The sequence below is a fragment of the Eleutherodactylus coqui genome, chromosome 9 (assembly GCF_035609145.1).
Source record: "Eleutherodactylus coqui strain aEleCoq1 chromosome 9, aEleCoq1.hap1, whole genome shotgun sequence".
NCBI lineage: Eukaryota > Metazoa > Chordata > Amphibia > Anura > Eleutherodactylidae > Eleutherodactylus > Eleutherodactylus coqui.
Genome location: NC_089845.1, coordinates 120,700,219 through 120,713,541, shown reverse-complemented (window position 1 = coordinate 120,713,541; position 13,323 = coordinate 120,700,219). Strand labels below are relative to the sequence as shown.

Here is a 13,323-nt window from a genome sequence, read left to right as displayed (position 1 = left end):
CTGTCCCATCTTTTGTGCCCCAAAAAGAAAGCTAAAGGGGACATGTCATTAAAAAAAAGACCTATTACATAACGTTTTTTTATTTTGAACATTTTTGTTTAAGGATCTTTGATGTTCTTTTTTTAATTTTCTATGTCAATAATCGATAATCACAGCTCACCTCCTTCACCTTCCAGGCACAATAAAATATACATAGGTGAGAGTACATGTCTACAACACTATCATATAAAAGTTAACAGGCCCCCTCCCATCCATTGTGAGTATGAGTTCTCCTGTAAAGCATATCTCTAACTACTTTTAATGCCAGTTCCCATATTCATGTACAGGCAACAGAATAAAAAAATCTACCATCAAAAAATAAAAACATATTAAGAAAATGAAAAATGTTTCATCTGGTTTTAATTAGTAAAAAATATTAAGTGATACATTGACTTCAACTTTTAACTTCCTGTTCCTTTCCCATGTTTGTCTGTATAAAGGTATCGGTGATAGGACAGACATGTTGTTTCCCAGGGCAATAAAACTGTCTTGCTGGACATAGTACTAGGTATGAAAGTAACTAGGGGGAACAAAGGACAGAAGAGTAAATCTTGCACCTTTATTGGAATATGCATTTCTCAGCCAAATTTGCTTATTCATCAGGCCTGATGAAGGAATCGGTTCGGTTCAGAAACGCGTAGTCCAATCAAGGCGCAAGATTTACTCTCCTCTGTTCGCAGCAGCACAATCTCCCCCTGGTTACTTCCACTCCTAGTGTGAAGCGCTCTCAGCGCTAAATATTCAGGTGAGAATTTCAAAGATTTCTGCACTACGGAAGAACATGTTTTTTTGCCTTATTTCAGTTCTTGCTGGATACAGGACACTTTGGATGCAGGAAGCCTCTTATCAGGAAGTGGAAAGCACCTCACCAGTGGGGTCGAATTCAAACTTTTTGGAAACATCGATCTTGAGTATAATAACCACAAAGAATGAAACAATATAAAGTCTATTTTTCATGATTTTATTACACAGTAAAGAATACAACAATACCTGAATCATACTTTAAAGATTCACAGGTTGACAGACCATACATTACAGTCCAACTAAAGGAAAAGAATAAACAAGAACCCACAGTTCAGACATAGTAGACTTGAAAGCTCAAGATTATGCTGACAAAAGCATGATGTCTACCCCCCCATTCACCCAGTGTTAGTCTACCATTAACTTGTGGTACATGTCTGAATTAAGTATTGCACAACAACTTTTTTTTCACAATAACGTTGCAGAACCTAAAAAAAAAATAATGATTTAGAAAAAGTACTTCAAATCTGCATTTCAACAGTCTCCAATTTGATTTACTGTCCTTTGAAGAACTCGGACAATATGGAGTCACTTTAGCCCACCCCACCCCAACTTTAAGTATTCCAGACTTAGGCATGCTTTTGCATTAGTAAACCAGCCTTGTATTTTAAATCCCCAAGACATGCACCTACACAAATTAAAGCTTAAAGAACAGAAAAAGGAAATAAAAAATAAAGCAAGACAATAGGCGGTCCTATCACAGTGTCATGTGACAGGGGAAGGAAGGAAGAAGTAGAGGGGCAAGAGTTAGAGAGAGGGTGCCCTAAGCCTATCAGCGACCACCATTTAGTTATATCCAATGAAGAGAACATAGTTTTTTTTTTAAACTTTTAATGTGTTATACCTACAAATTATAATCTCACGTAGCCTGCATATAAGTGACAAGCAAAAAAGGAAAGAAATTTTTTTTCTTTTTCTTAAGATAATGAGGTCTGCTTTGTTACCAAGAAGTGATATGGTTTGCAGCTGTATGAGCTTTGCTTTTGGTATCTGTTTTTATGCCCATTTGGTTTGACTAGACCAGTTTTGATAGCTACTGGTGCAATATACATGCTGTCAGAGGTAGAGTGAAACTTTTTTGCCACTGAGGAGACTGTAGCAAAATAGAAGGAAAGAAAGAAGAGGAAAGAAGGAGAGCTCAAAGTTAGGAGGAGGGAAGTAGTATCTGATGTCACTCAGGGTGCCCTGAATTAAAATAATGAGACGTATTGTTACTAAAACCATGGTTTACACAGAAAAAAAACAAAAACGCTGTCACATTAGTAAACAGCTTTGGTTGGTTGACGAATGATATGATTTATGTAAATAACCAGAATTTTTGCAACTTTTCCATTCCTTCCTACACTGAACATACAAGCACTCCAATAGAAAAGACTGTCCAGTGTCGTACACAGACATTAATAATAATACATAGAGAAAGTCAATGGATCTGGGAGCGCCATGGCAAGAAATCATTTGTTGGAGGTCCTAGTCATGTGCTTCATTCCTTATCCTTTGGCTCCCAACATAAAAGATTGACTTTGACTGCCCTCAATAGAGGCAGCTATAGACCCGATTCAGAATGCAGTACAATGTTCTTTAGACAACAGGACAAACCAAAAATATGACAAACCACATAAACAAAAACATTTAATTGTAGTGTAAAAATACTGCATTATGGTTTCATATCATGTCATACAGGTAATATACCTGTAACCAGTAATATGAGAATGTAGTCCCCTCCGTAAACCGTTATGTAGAACATGCACCATAAAGCACAGAACCAGGACCTTAACGAGTGATCAGTGTATACCAAAAAGTAAAGCCACATGTCCCATGACCATCAAGCAGACATATTTCCCTTCAACTTGCATTACTTGATATCACGGGAGATGTAGTGCGGATGGGCCGATACATTGGCCGATTCTCCTTGACTTAGGCTATTTTTATTATGTAGCGTTCTTGAACCCACACATCTGGTCTGGACACTGGACATGAAAAGAAAGATCAATGAATTCACACTGTACCTTACTGGACATGTTTAACCTGCTGATCTTTTGGAATATAGTATTGGTGCTTTAGGAAATTTTAATTTTGGTCCTTAAGATCAGTCTTTGGCTGACTTCCCTTTATGTTTAATACTGTATGACCTGACATTCAGCAGTTAAAGCCGTCAATCTACACCTTAGCATTTGGAAATCTAATTATCATATTTAAAAATCAGAAATACATAAGTCTTACAGCAATACACATGCATTGCCCTTTAACATTTACGTGATATTTTATTTTTATTTTTTCTTTTATTAAAAAGTCCCTATTTGTGAATCTTTTTTTAAAAAAAAAAAAGCAAAATTAAAAAAAAAAATGAGAAGATAAAACAAAAAAAAAATCCACTATGCTTCTATGCTACTGATAGATCGAATGGTGAGGTGGACCTAGAATATTCAAAAAGGAGTTTGCCAAAATAAAAAAAAAATGCATGCCTAGGGAGTCATTGTGACAGTGCAAAAATACATTTATGTACATCCCTCCTACAAAAACACCAATAGGTTAGCATTCCGTGAAGCATGCTAGTTTTTCAGAAAAAAATCTTATAACAGAGTGAGTTAGCAGCTCCGGTAAATAGCGTTAATTTTTTTTTTTTTTCCTTTCTTAAAAGACAAAAAAAAAAAGGGCTGTTTTTACTACTAGAGATTTATCACTTACATTTACAGATATAAAAGCAGCATAGAAAGAGACGGGTTTCTCACCAGCTAAGAATAAAGAGGTTAAATGTGGGCATGATTAGAACTACGATGCATCTTCACATTTGTCCATCACATATACAAGAAAAAACACCATTGGGGAACCTCACAGGACAGGAGTGTTTGAAACACCGAGAGAACTACTAGTTTTTAAGGTGAAACAGTATGGGATGGAAAATTTCGGTTGTGTTTTAAAAGTGGGCTGGAGCTGAAGCCACCGTGTATACATCATCATTATTTAATTTTTTTTTTAATCATTTTGTCGCTTTCAATAAAAAAAATATTAGAATAGACCCGATTGTCTCTGTGGAACCTTGCAAAAGAGATTGAGCATCGAAAAGTTTATATTTGGGGCAACTGCTTGGTGTCATGATTGCCAACTTGCTACTTAACTATTGGAGGAGACCATTCCGTATCAAAGGAAAGAAGCCTTTTACATGATGGCATTTCATAGAACCCACCGCAACTCATCGTGTTGACCTGGATAGTACTGCATTTGTTTCGGAAACCAAAAAAAAAAAAAAAAAATTATGAACATCTGTGTTTTTTTTTTTTTTCCCAATCTGCTGCACATCTGTGAGTTTTTGTAGCGGGTCTTCAAAGTTCAGTTTGTAACCCATGGACGCCATTCGTCTTCTTGTTAAAATGTCTACTGCTGTATCCAACGCTTATGCCCTTGAGGGGTTTGTCTTGACTTTTTTTTCCATTTTTTTTCCTTTGTTGCTATAAAGAACGATGTGATTTTATTTTATTTTTTTTTTTCGTGTGAGCCGTTTTTGCTCTTAACAGCAGTTAGCAATCTCTTGGTTTGCTGTTTGGTAAAGCATTTGTTAATGAGGTCATCTAGTTTTAAATCCCAGCTACTGTGAAATACCAGGGAGGAGGTCAAATCTAGCATTGTGTTATATTCTGTACTCTCTTTCAGTTTTCTAAAGAAAAAGATATCTTTGATTTCCATAAGAAGTCACTGTGACCCGTTACTGGCCTTCACTATTACACTACTACCGCGAGATAAAAGTAGTCCATTGTTATTGTAGCAATGAAACATGATACTTCATTTAAATCTTTGAACATCTGAGAATGAGAACTTGATTTTTATTGAGTCTGTAAAGTTTTTCAAACAAATTTTTGTCTTTGTGTTTTATTAGCGGGCAGCTGTCTCTATGGTGGACGGTGTGCCTGGAGTGGTCGATCGCGGAGTAGCTGCTGGTGGAGTTTCGATAGGGCTTCCTGTGCCGCTGCTGGGTGTAACAGAGGAGCTGACTGCTGGAGTCTCTCCTTGCTGTTGGGCTTGAAGAGTCTGTCCACAGATATGGTGATGTTTCTCCCAGTCTTTGTGCTGACAGAAGGATCCGCAATATCGGGCAGTATTACAGCCGCTGCAAGTTTCACTCGCCTTCCGTCCGCAGTTCCAGCAACTCTACAGAGAGAAACGAAAAAACGAGAAAATTCCATAAAAACATAGACTAACTATGTTCATTGCCTCAAAGAGTAACATTAAACGAGCTGCAAATTACAAGCACAGGTGGAAAAAGTACGAAATGTGTTCTGAACACATGGTGAGACATTTGTGCAAATCCACTGAATTTGCCTTATTATAGTGAAATTGCAAAATGCTATGTAAACAATCTGCTCCGGTTTTTCGGCAGCAGATGACAGAAGACGCTACCAGCAAAGACATGTTCTGACTTCAAAAAAAAATAAATTTAATTTTTTTTCCCTTGTTTAAGCTACTTTTTTTCCCCAAGTCTATATAAAATCCATTTGATATGTTACCATCTTTCCTTCATCTGCCAAACTTTACTTAAAAGTTTTCAAAGCTTTGATAAAAGAATCTTGAAATATAAGGTGGAAGCAGATTTGATGCTACCATAAACAATGTATGTTACTGAAAGGGACCTGCTCTAATTCGAGTCGCTTTGATTTCCATCAAAGGAACCTTTGTATACCCAGATGGAAATTCCAATAAACATAGAAATGAAACACGAAACATTAGCAATGATATATTTACATCTCATTTCTTGTATCACAGAAATTTCTTAAATATGGAAAAATGTTATTCTTAGGGGATCAACCCAAGTTTCCTGCTACAAATTATGTTGAAAAGTCTTATATGGGAGTTCCCATTTCATCCAAACATAGCCAAGGTTTTGACACTGCTGATTACGAGGTGGTCAAGAACAATGGAAACAGCCTACACTCTTTCTGTAACCCCCATAGAAGTCTAAAATATGTAGCGCACCATGTTACGTAACTCACATAGACTTCTATGGGGATTAGAGAAATAATGTAGTAGGGTGCTCATCTATTTCCATAGTCTTGACTACTGTTTGCAGGGTGGCTGGGGGAACTGGAGGCCCTGACTTGAAGGAAGTCTTTCAGGTTACTTCAAACCATGTAAACCTGATATAATGTAAGATGTGTGACTTCATGATGAATCAAACAGTATGTTCATTTTCTTGAACACAGGCTCCCATTAAGAAATATAGCCTCAAGAGCGCTTTCTGCGTAGTATGCTAATTAGTGGTAGGTAGTGGGTAGAAATGAGCGAGTATACTCGCTTAGGCACATTACTCGAGCGAGTAGTACCTTAGCCGAGTATCTCCCTGCTCGTTTTTAAAGATTCGGGGGCCGGCGCGGGTGACAGGTGAGTTGCGGCGGGGAGCAGGGGGGAGCGGTGGGAGAGAGAGATCTCCCCTCCGTTCCTCCCCGCTCTCCCCGGCCCTCGAATCTTTAGAGACGAGCGTGGATATACTCAGCTAAGGCACTACTCGCTCGAGTATTGTGCCTTAGCGAGTATACTCGCTCATCTCTAGTAGTGGGTGGTTTACCTCTTGAAATGGTCCAGGCTCTTTCCCTCCCTATTCCACTAAAAACATCCCCTTAATTACTGATTGATGTCTCCAGCTCTGGTCCATCATACAGTCTCTTACTAATTAGCATACCTAAAGGATTTTCTTAGACTTCAGACATTTTTTCTATTGATGACCTATACTTAGTGTCTGTCTTCAACAGATGATTGGCAAGGTCTGCCACTAAGGAACCCCTCCAATCAGCCGATTCCCAGGACTGCTGTCGGTATAGACAGCATAGGAAGCAAATCATGCTATCCTGCAGTAACCCAATGTGGTAGTGCAGGTGCAGCTTCCATTGAATACTTCTGTATGTACGGTATCTGATAGAACAAGCCTTTGTACCTGAGTATGAATGTGTAAGCATCAGTATGGTAGATGCTTCATCTACTGCTATACTGAAAAAGCAGAACAACAAGCCCACCATTGTGTGAAAGTCGACAAGGACTAGGCAGAGGAAGTTACGCAAATCAGGCAGAATGCTATGAAAGAAGAATGGATAGCTACAGTTTCTTCAGAGGTAATCCTTGACCGGACATGTGTGTGAAGAAAAGGAGTAGAAATACTCTGTGAATGGAAGTGAAATAGAAACGACTGAGGATTCCTTCTCTTTCTCTTCATGTATCCCAACGAGAGCCCTACTTTTTGCACAAAAGACAGCCGTAATACTGCCATATGCCTGAACCCTCGTAATGAGTAACGAGAAACCAAAATGGTAAGAACAATAATATTTCATAAAACTATAGAAATACCAAATAAAAGCAGTTGATTAAAAGCATCTATATCTGCCTGTAAAATTATGGAATGGGCTGAATGAGACTTTAGAAGGTACTGGAAATGTTGCCATGTGGAAATATGGTATCTGTCCAATACTTACTGGCTCCATCAGATTAAAATCAGATGTGGCTCCATTCAAAAGCATAGAGTATACAGAATCAACCAGATAATTACAAATGCATGTGCTGGAACTTTTTTTTCTATTTCTAAAATTGTTCCCATCTTTTGAAAACACTTCAAAATATCCCAAGAAGAAAAAAAAAAAGTTTCCAAACACAGAAACAGATGTTTTTTTTTTTTGTTTGGTAGTTAAACGTTAAGGTTGTAGACTGGATGTCTGGCATCACCTGCTATTAATTCACTCCTTCTGGTTTCAGGTTTACATTGTCTAAACTTAGCCGAGTTTTGGAGATGTCAAAACCTATTACTACATGCGGCAAATGGATTCAGGATATATTTACTTTTGCCATAGCATACGATTTTTCCCATATAGTTGTTGGAGTTTGTAACAATGGGCTTTTATCAATGTACTGGGAGTCGAATAGCCGCTACTATTCACCAAACATCATTGGAAATTATTTATTTGACTTGTTCAGTATTGTAGGGTCACACTATGTCTGAAAAATATTGATTTCTATTACCACCAAGTTCATTCCTGGGTGTGTACCTCACACTAAATTAGAATATGCAGCCTCAATATTTTATTCTTCATTTCTTTTTAAACCTGTTTTCCGGGAGTTTTTAAAGCATAGCTAAGGCCTTGGTCAGATGAGCGTGTTTTGTATGCGCCTATAGGCGCGCAAACAAATGCACTGTTTGCATGAGCTGAAAACACGTGAACGGGCAATGTTTCATACGTGTATCTCAAGAAAGATTGCCCTTCACTGGAGCTGCTGTGCTTCAAGAAGTGCAGCTGCTCCAGGAGGAGAGAGAGGAAGCCCCACAGGGCTTTTGGATTTCCCCAAAGCAGAGGGAGTAAGCGGAGCTATGGGGGTGTTTCCCCATAGCACGGAGAGACGGAGAGGGGTGAAGGGTTAATCCCCCATGGATCCGCTTACTCTCCCTGCTCTGGGGAGATCCCCCATAGCTCTGTTAAATCTCCCTGCTATGGGGAAATCCTGAGGGAAATCCCCATAGCGGAGAGTAAGTGGGTGGGGCTATAGGGATTCTCACATAGAATCCCTATAGATAACTATAGTGGGGGCTAGAGGGACTAGCCCTGTAACCCCGCCCCCCTTCTCTCTCACTGCAATAGGGAAATCTCTTGCAGAGAGAGGTGAGGGGAGTTTCCTACTGGGGCAGGAGGAATACCCCGCTGCTTACAGTAGGACATTTAGAAAGGTGCTTCTGGCTAGAAGCACCTTTTAAATGTCCTGCTGCAAGCAGCTGGGAAGCTGTTCCATGCACAGGAGTTTCCATTAAGTCCTGCTCCTACAGGAGTCAATGGAAATTCCTACACATTGCGCACCTAAGATAGTGCATGTTCTATTTTTCTTAGGTGCGCGGCACTTCCCTAATTCCGCACATATGAACGCTTCTATAAGAACCCATTTGTTCTTTTAGAAGCATTCATTTTGCACATGCAAATCCAGTCCCAGAAGCCCCTGTAGTGGTCATGTGACATTCTTCATTCATGTGACTGCTGCAACCAATCGCAAGCTCAAGGGGTCATGTGTGCATGAATGGCATGAGGCCAGTGATTGGCTGCAGTGGTCTTATGTACAATGAATGGCATGTGACCACTTTAGAGGCTTGCAGAACCAAACAGCAGGGACTGTGGGGCTATTAAATGCGTGAGTACTGCTTAGTTTTATAATTTACAAATTCCCTGCTCTAAGCCACTGCTTGAAAACTCTTAGAAAAGACGCTGTAATAAGTCTACTAAAACCAGACCTCACATGGTTATAATAAACCAAATGTAGGTCACCAAAGGGTTCTACAACGATCCAAGTCTGCATTAGTCCAGACTTGTGACTGTATTATGGATGCTACATCACAGATATACAATGACCATCTGAAATCGCACTAAGGGAATATTCACACACAGGAGAAATGCTACAGATTTCCCACAGTGTAATTGGCAGCACAGTATTTTCAGTAATCCACAACTCCTCCCCTTGATATCTACAAGCTCAAGCGAGCTATAAACATCAATCACTAGGCGAGGGAAGGGACTCTAGACTATTGGGCGAAGAAAGCCCGGACCACTATGTGCCGCAAGACCACCCATTTGACGGATTGCATATTATTTACGTATAGCGGGAAGCTATCTACTTCATTCCTGCTCTTTCAACTGAACATTAAGTTTGAATCACCTTCTTTTCTCAGGGTCTACCAAGTTTTGGCAGTACTTTATCTTCCATATTTTACTGACATACTTCTTTTAAAGGGGTATTCCCATCTGGACTTTTAGGACCTATCCACATGATATGCCATAAAGGACTGATGTGTGTGAATCCAACCTCGTGTTAAAATGGACACAAAAATTCCCAATGCTGCTCAGGTGGAAGAATTACTGCAATGTAGCAGGCAGCAGATGTATTTAGTATGTGTCTACCCAATACAAACCTTGAGTTATATTTGCAATAAAAAAGTGTTTCACATTTGTACTGAGTTGTACTGAGTTGTACTGAGTCATGACCACATTCATTAGCTCTGACTCATCCTATCTTTTACTTGCCGCTTTTAAGGCCCTTTTACACGCAACTATTATCGCTCAAAAGCCTTTTTTTGAGCGATAATCATTGCTTGTAAATGTGTGCCCATCGTACACTTACCGTGCACTTTTTGTCCATCGCTGAGCTCAGCTCAAAATCCGTCATTCCTGACAAGAGTTCTCCGCAGGCAGCGCTGATAACATTCTTTCAGCTACTATCCCACTGGAGAACAATAGCAATGTATTTAGAGAACAGACCACCCACTGTTCACTAAATACATGCAAATGAAGCTAGTTAGCTACTAATGGGCTGATTAACCTATTAGCAGCTCATGCAAAATGATCGCTCAAAACTGTCAGTTTGAAGAATTTTGAAAAATCATCCGTGTGTGTAAATGGGCCTTTAATCCCAATCATTTTCAGCTCCTATTAAGGTGATTGCCTATTGTTCTAAAATGACACACTATTACCAATAATAATTGGCTATTTCATGGATAAAGCTGACCTGCCCAAAAACACAAGATAAGAGCTCCACTGTACTCAGCCTAAGACCTCTGGTACACTAGCATATTTTGGGGCTGTACGCTGCCTCTGCAATTTCACAGACAACACTCGGCTACATTATAGGCTATGAGGCAATACAAACGGAGATCTTTTTGAATGGTACGATGGTCCACGTGAAAATTTAATGGCGTGTCCTCTTTCTATCCATTTCAAGATATAGGCCATGCCAATACATGTCAACATGCTGTGTCTGGGGCTGGGGCGAAGCTAAGCTAAGGGGGGAGGAGGAGGCGGGAGGTTAGCTCCGCCCCCTCCCATTGCAAACAGCTGAAGGGGAGGAGAGAGGAGGTAAGCTGGCGAGGGGGAAACAGCTAGGCTGTCTCTCCACGCCCACCGGCATTGCGGCCTCGGCGAATATGCCCTGGAGCTGTGCTGTCTGAACGGGTGCACAAACGTCAGATTTGTACTGCGCCAGCGGGCGCACGTGAAAACACCTACGGCCCTTAGGTAGATAAATCCAGGGACTACATCTATAACCTGTCTAATGAGTGTTTTATCCAAAGTCTAACACCCTGGATAATTAAAAAAAAGCAACGCTGAATTATAATCAAATCTAATAACTACACAGACCAATTTTAATCAAGGATCTAACTGATGAAATAATAGGAGTAAAACATAAAAAAAAATAATAATAATTCAAATTGAAATGTGTAAAGAGGTTGTTTCACTCTTCTCTTTTTTAGAATGGTCCCTTGATCAGCGAGCTCTGTCCTCCTATCACGTAATATCCAGTATTTCATGTAACGGCATGACGTTCAGTCTGCCAATCACATTAGCATCTCTCCAGGTAGTCCTGTCCCCTCAGATAGCATATAAGCATATAAAACCTAGTTACTATTCGTGTAGAGTGAGATTTCACAGTATAGAATACTAGCTATGAATACCTAGCTCCACGTTATAGACATTCAGGCACATGTACAGTTGCTCTATACTTTTCCTTTAAGACAAGCAATTGTAGAAGGAAAGCACACCACGATTACAGAACAAAGACCTGATTGAATGTGTACAAATATGTTCATCAATATCTGACTTGTTAACATGAAGATGCCAAGCCAATTATGGGCCGGTCTCATTTGATTCCTGCATGGAGCAGTTTGCTTCCCTTTAACTCCCTTCCTGAGAAACTTTCAGATGTTGCAAATCAATTCCTTTTGTCTTTGGGAACTCATCTGCTATGCATTAAAATGAAACTCTGAGCATCTACTGATCCCGCAAGGGTCTTTCATCCTCAAAAGATGTCTGCAACAAATTAAATTCTAGCTTTGCCTATTAAGACACAGTTACACGTTGAATCTGGCGCTTGATGCCGTTTTCTTTTTTTGTTGTTTGTTTGCACATAGTTTGGTAATTGGAACCTATAGTTTTATGTTTAACTCACTGCATAAAAGATAATGTTCATTGGAATGATGTAAGATAGCTGACAGCTGTATCTATCTAATATCTATCTATCTATCTATCTATCTATCTATCTATCTATCTATCTCATATCTATCTATCTATCTATCTATCTATCCATCCCATATCTATCTATCTATCTCATATCTATCTATCTAATATCTATCTATCTAATATCTATCTAGCTAATATCTATCTATCTAATATCTATCTATCCAATATCTATCTATCTATCTCATATCTATCTATCTCATATCTATCTGTCTCATATCTATCTCATATCTATCTCGTATCTATGTATTTCATATCTATCTATCTAGCTAATCTATCTCATATATAACTATCGATCGACATATCTAATTATCTACCTATCCATCTATCTTATATATGACTATCGATCGATCTATCTACTTCTATCTAATTTAATCTGCGCCAAATTGGCTTTTAATATAGGCCACATTTTCGGGAATATGTGGTTAAAATGCAAACTTGATGTCCACAGTTCCCATATAGAGACCGTCGCCTTAGTTGTGGTTTTATCTTACCTCACTTGAGTCTTCTTGTTGGTTAATAACAGAGAGGGCGTCTTCTGCAGCTTGCCTCTTTGCTTCTGCAACCGTCCGTTCCATTTTTGCTCTTTCCGTAGTAATCATATCATGTGCTTTCCTCTCTGCCTCAGACACTGCTTTCTGCAGTTCTGCCATCGCTTGTCTCTTCACCTCGTTTACTGCTTCTTCTGTAAGAAAAGTAGAATATTCTCTGTTAACAAACATGTCCTACTTGGGTCTGCAAAGAACGGTGGAGAACAGAATCTGTCCACTTATAATAAACTAATGTGTGATAACGGTACCCTGATTCTTGAAAAGAATAGTATAAATGCGGGTTGCTAACCCTGGCAAGTGGACTAATCCATCTTTACTAAAATAAGCTGCACTTACACTGCAGGGTTCATTAAACAGTACATATAACCTGTACACCTTGAATGCTGGCAACTCGTATATACAATGTGTAAGCAGATCATCAATTCAGTACAGTACATAGGCAGTTTGGTTAAAAAAAGACAGGTATCTGGTAACTCCAAGCAGACAAATCAAATGGTATCATCGACCTCCAGTCTTTCTATCGTCCTAACCAAAAGGAAGAAATTACCAAATTTTATTCTTAATTAGAAATACACTGTAACATACAGTATTTTTAAATCTGCTTATATCTTCGGCTTCTTGCTCCTGACACAGTGCTCCAGAGATTTGTTTTTTCGGTGGACACCTGGATATTGGAAAATGACCTTTTGATTTCTATGGGAGACTATAGTGAGCATGCTCTATGACGTGTGCAGAGTTCAATGTACAGGAAAGGAGAAGCAGGTTAAGTCTAGTTCTGTATTATCCCACTCCAGTTTAAAGTAAAAGAAATTTTCTCTCCAGAACAAAAAGTGTAAAACTATTTCCGTATAGATCTGTAGACAAGAAACAGTAGGATATTTTTTAATCAAGACTATTTGCAAAGTTGCCTATTT

General features: G+C 39.1%; 1 protein-coding gene across 6 annotated transcripts in view; it reads right to left on the bottom strand.

Moving 5' to 3' along the window:
- Positions 1–986: 986 nt before the first annotated feature.
- Positions 987–13,323, bottom strand: part of RUNX1T1 (RUNX1 partner transcriptional co-repressor 1) — a 146,644-nt gene continuing 134,307 nt past the window's right edge. For all 6 annotated transcript variants that reach the window (XM_066578418.1, XM_066578424.1, XM_066578423.1 and 3 more), the window contains 2 exons: positions 12,353–12,543; positions 987–4,983 (listed from right to left, as the gene is read on the bottom strand). In XM_066578418.1, coding sequence (XP_066434515.1) covers positions 4,708–4,983; positions 12,353–12,543 — 467 coding nt within the window. In that variant the 3' untranslated portion in view covers positions 987–4,707. The remainder of the gene's footprint in view (positions 4,984–12,352; positions 12,544–13,323) is intronic.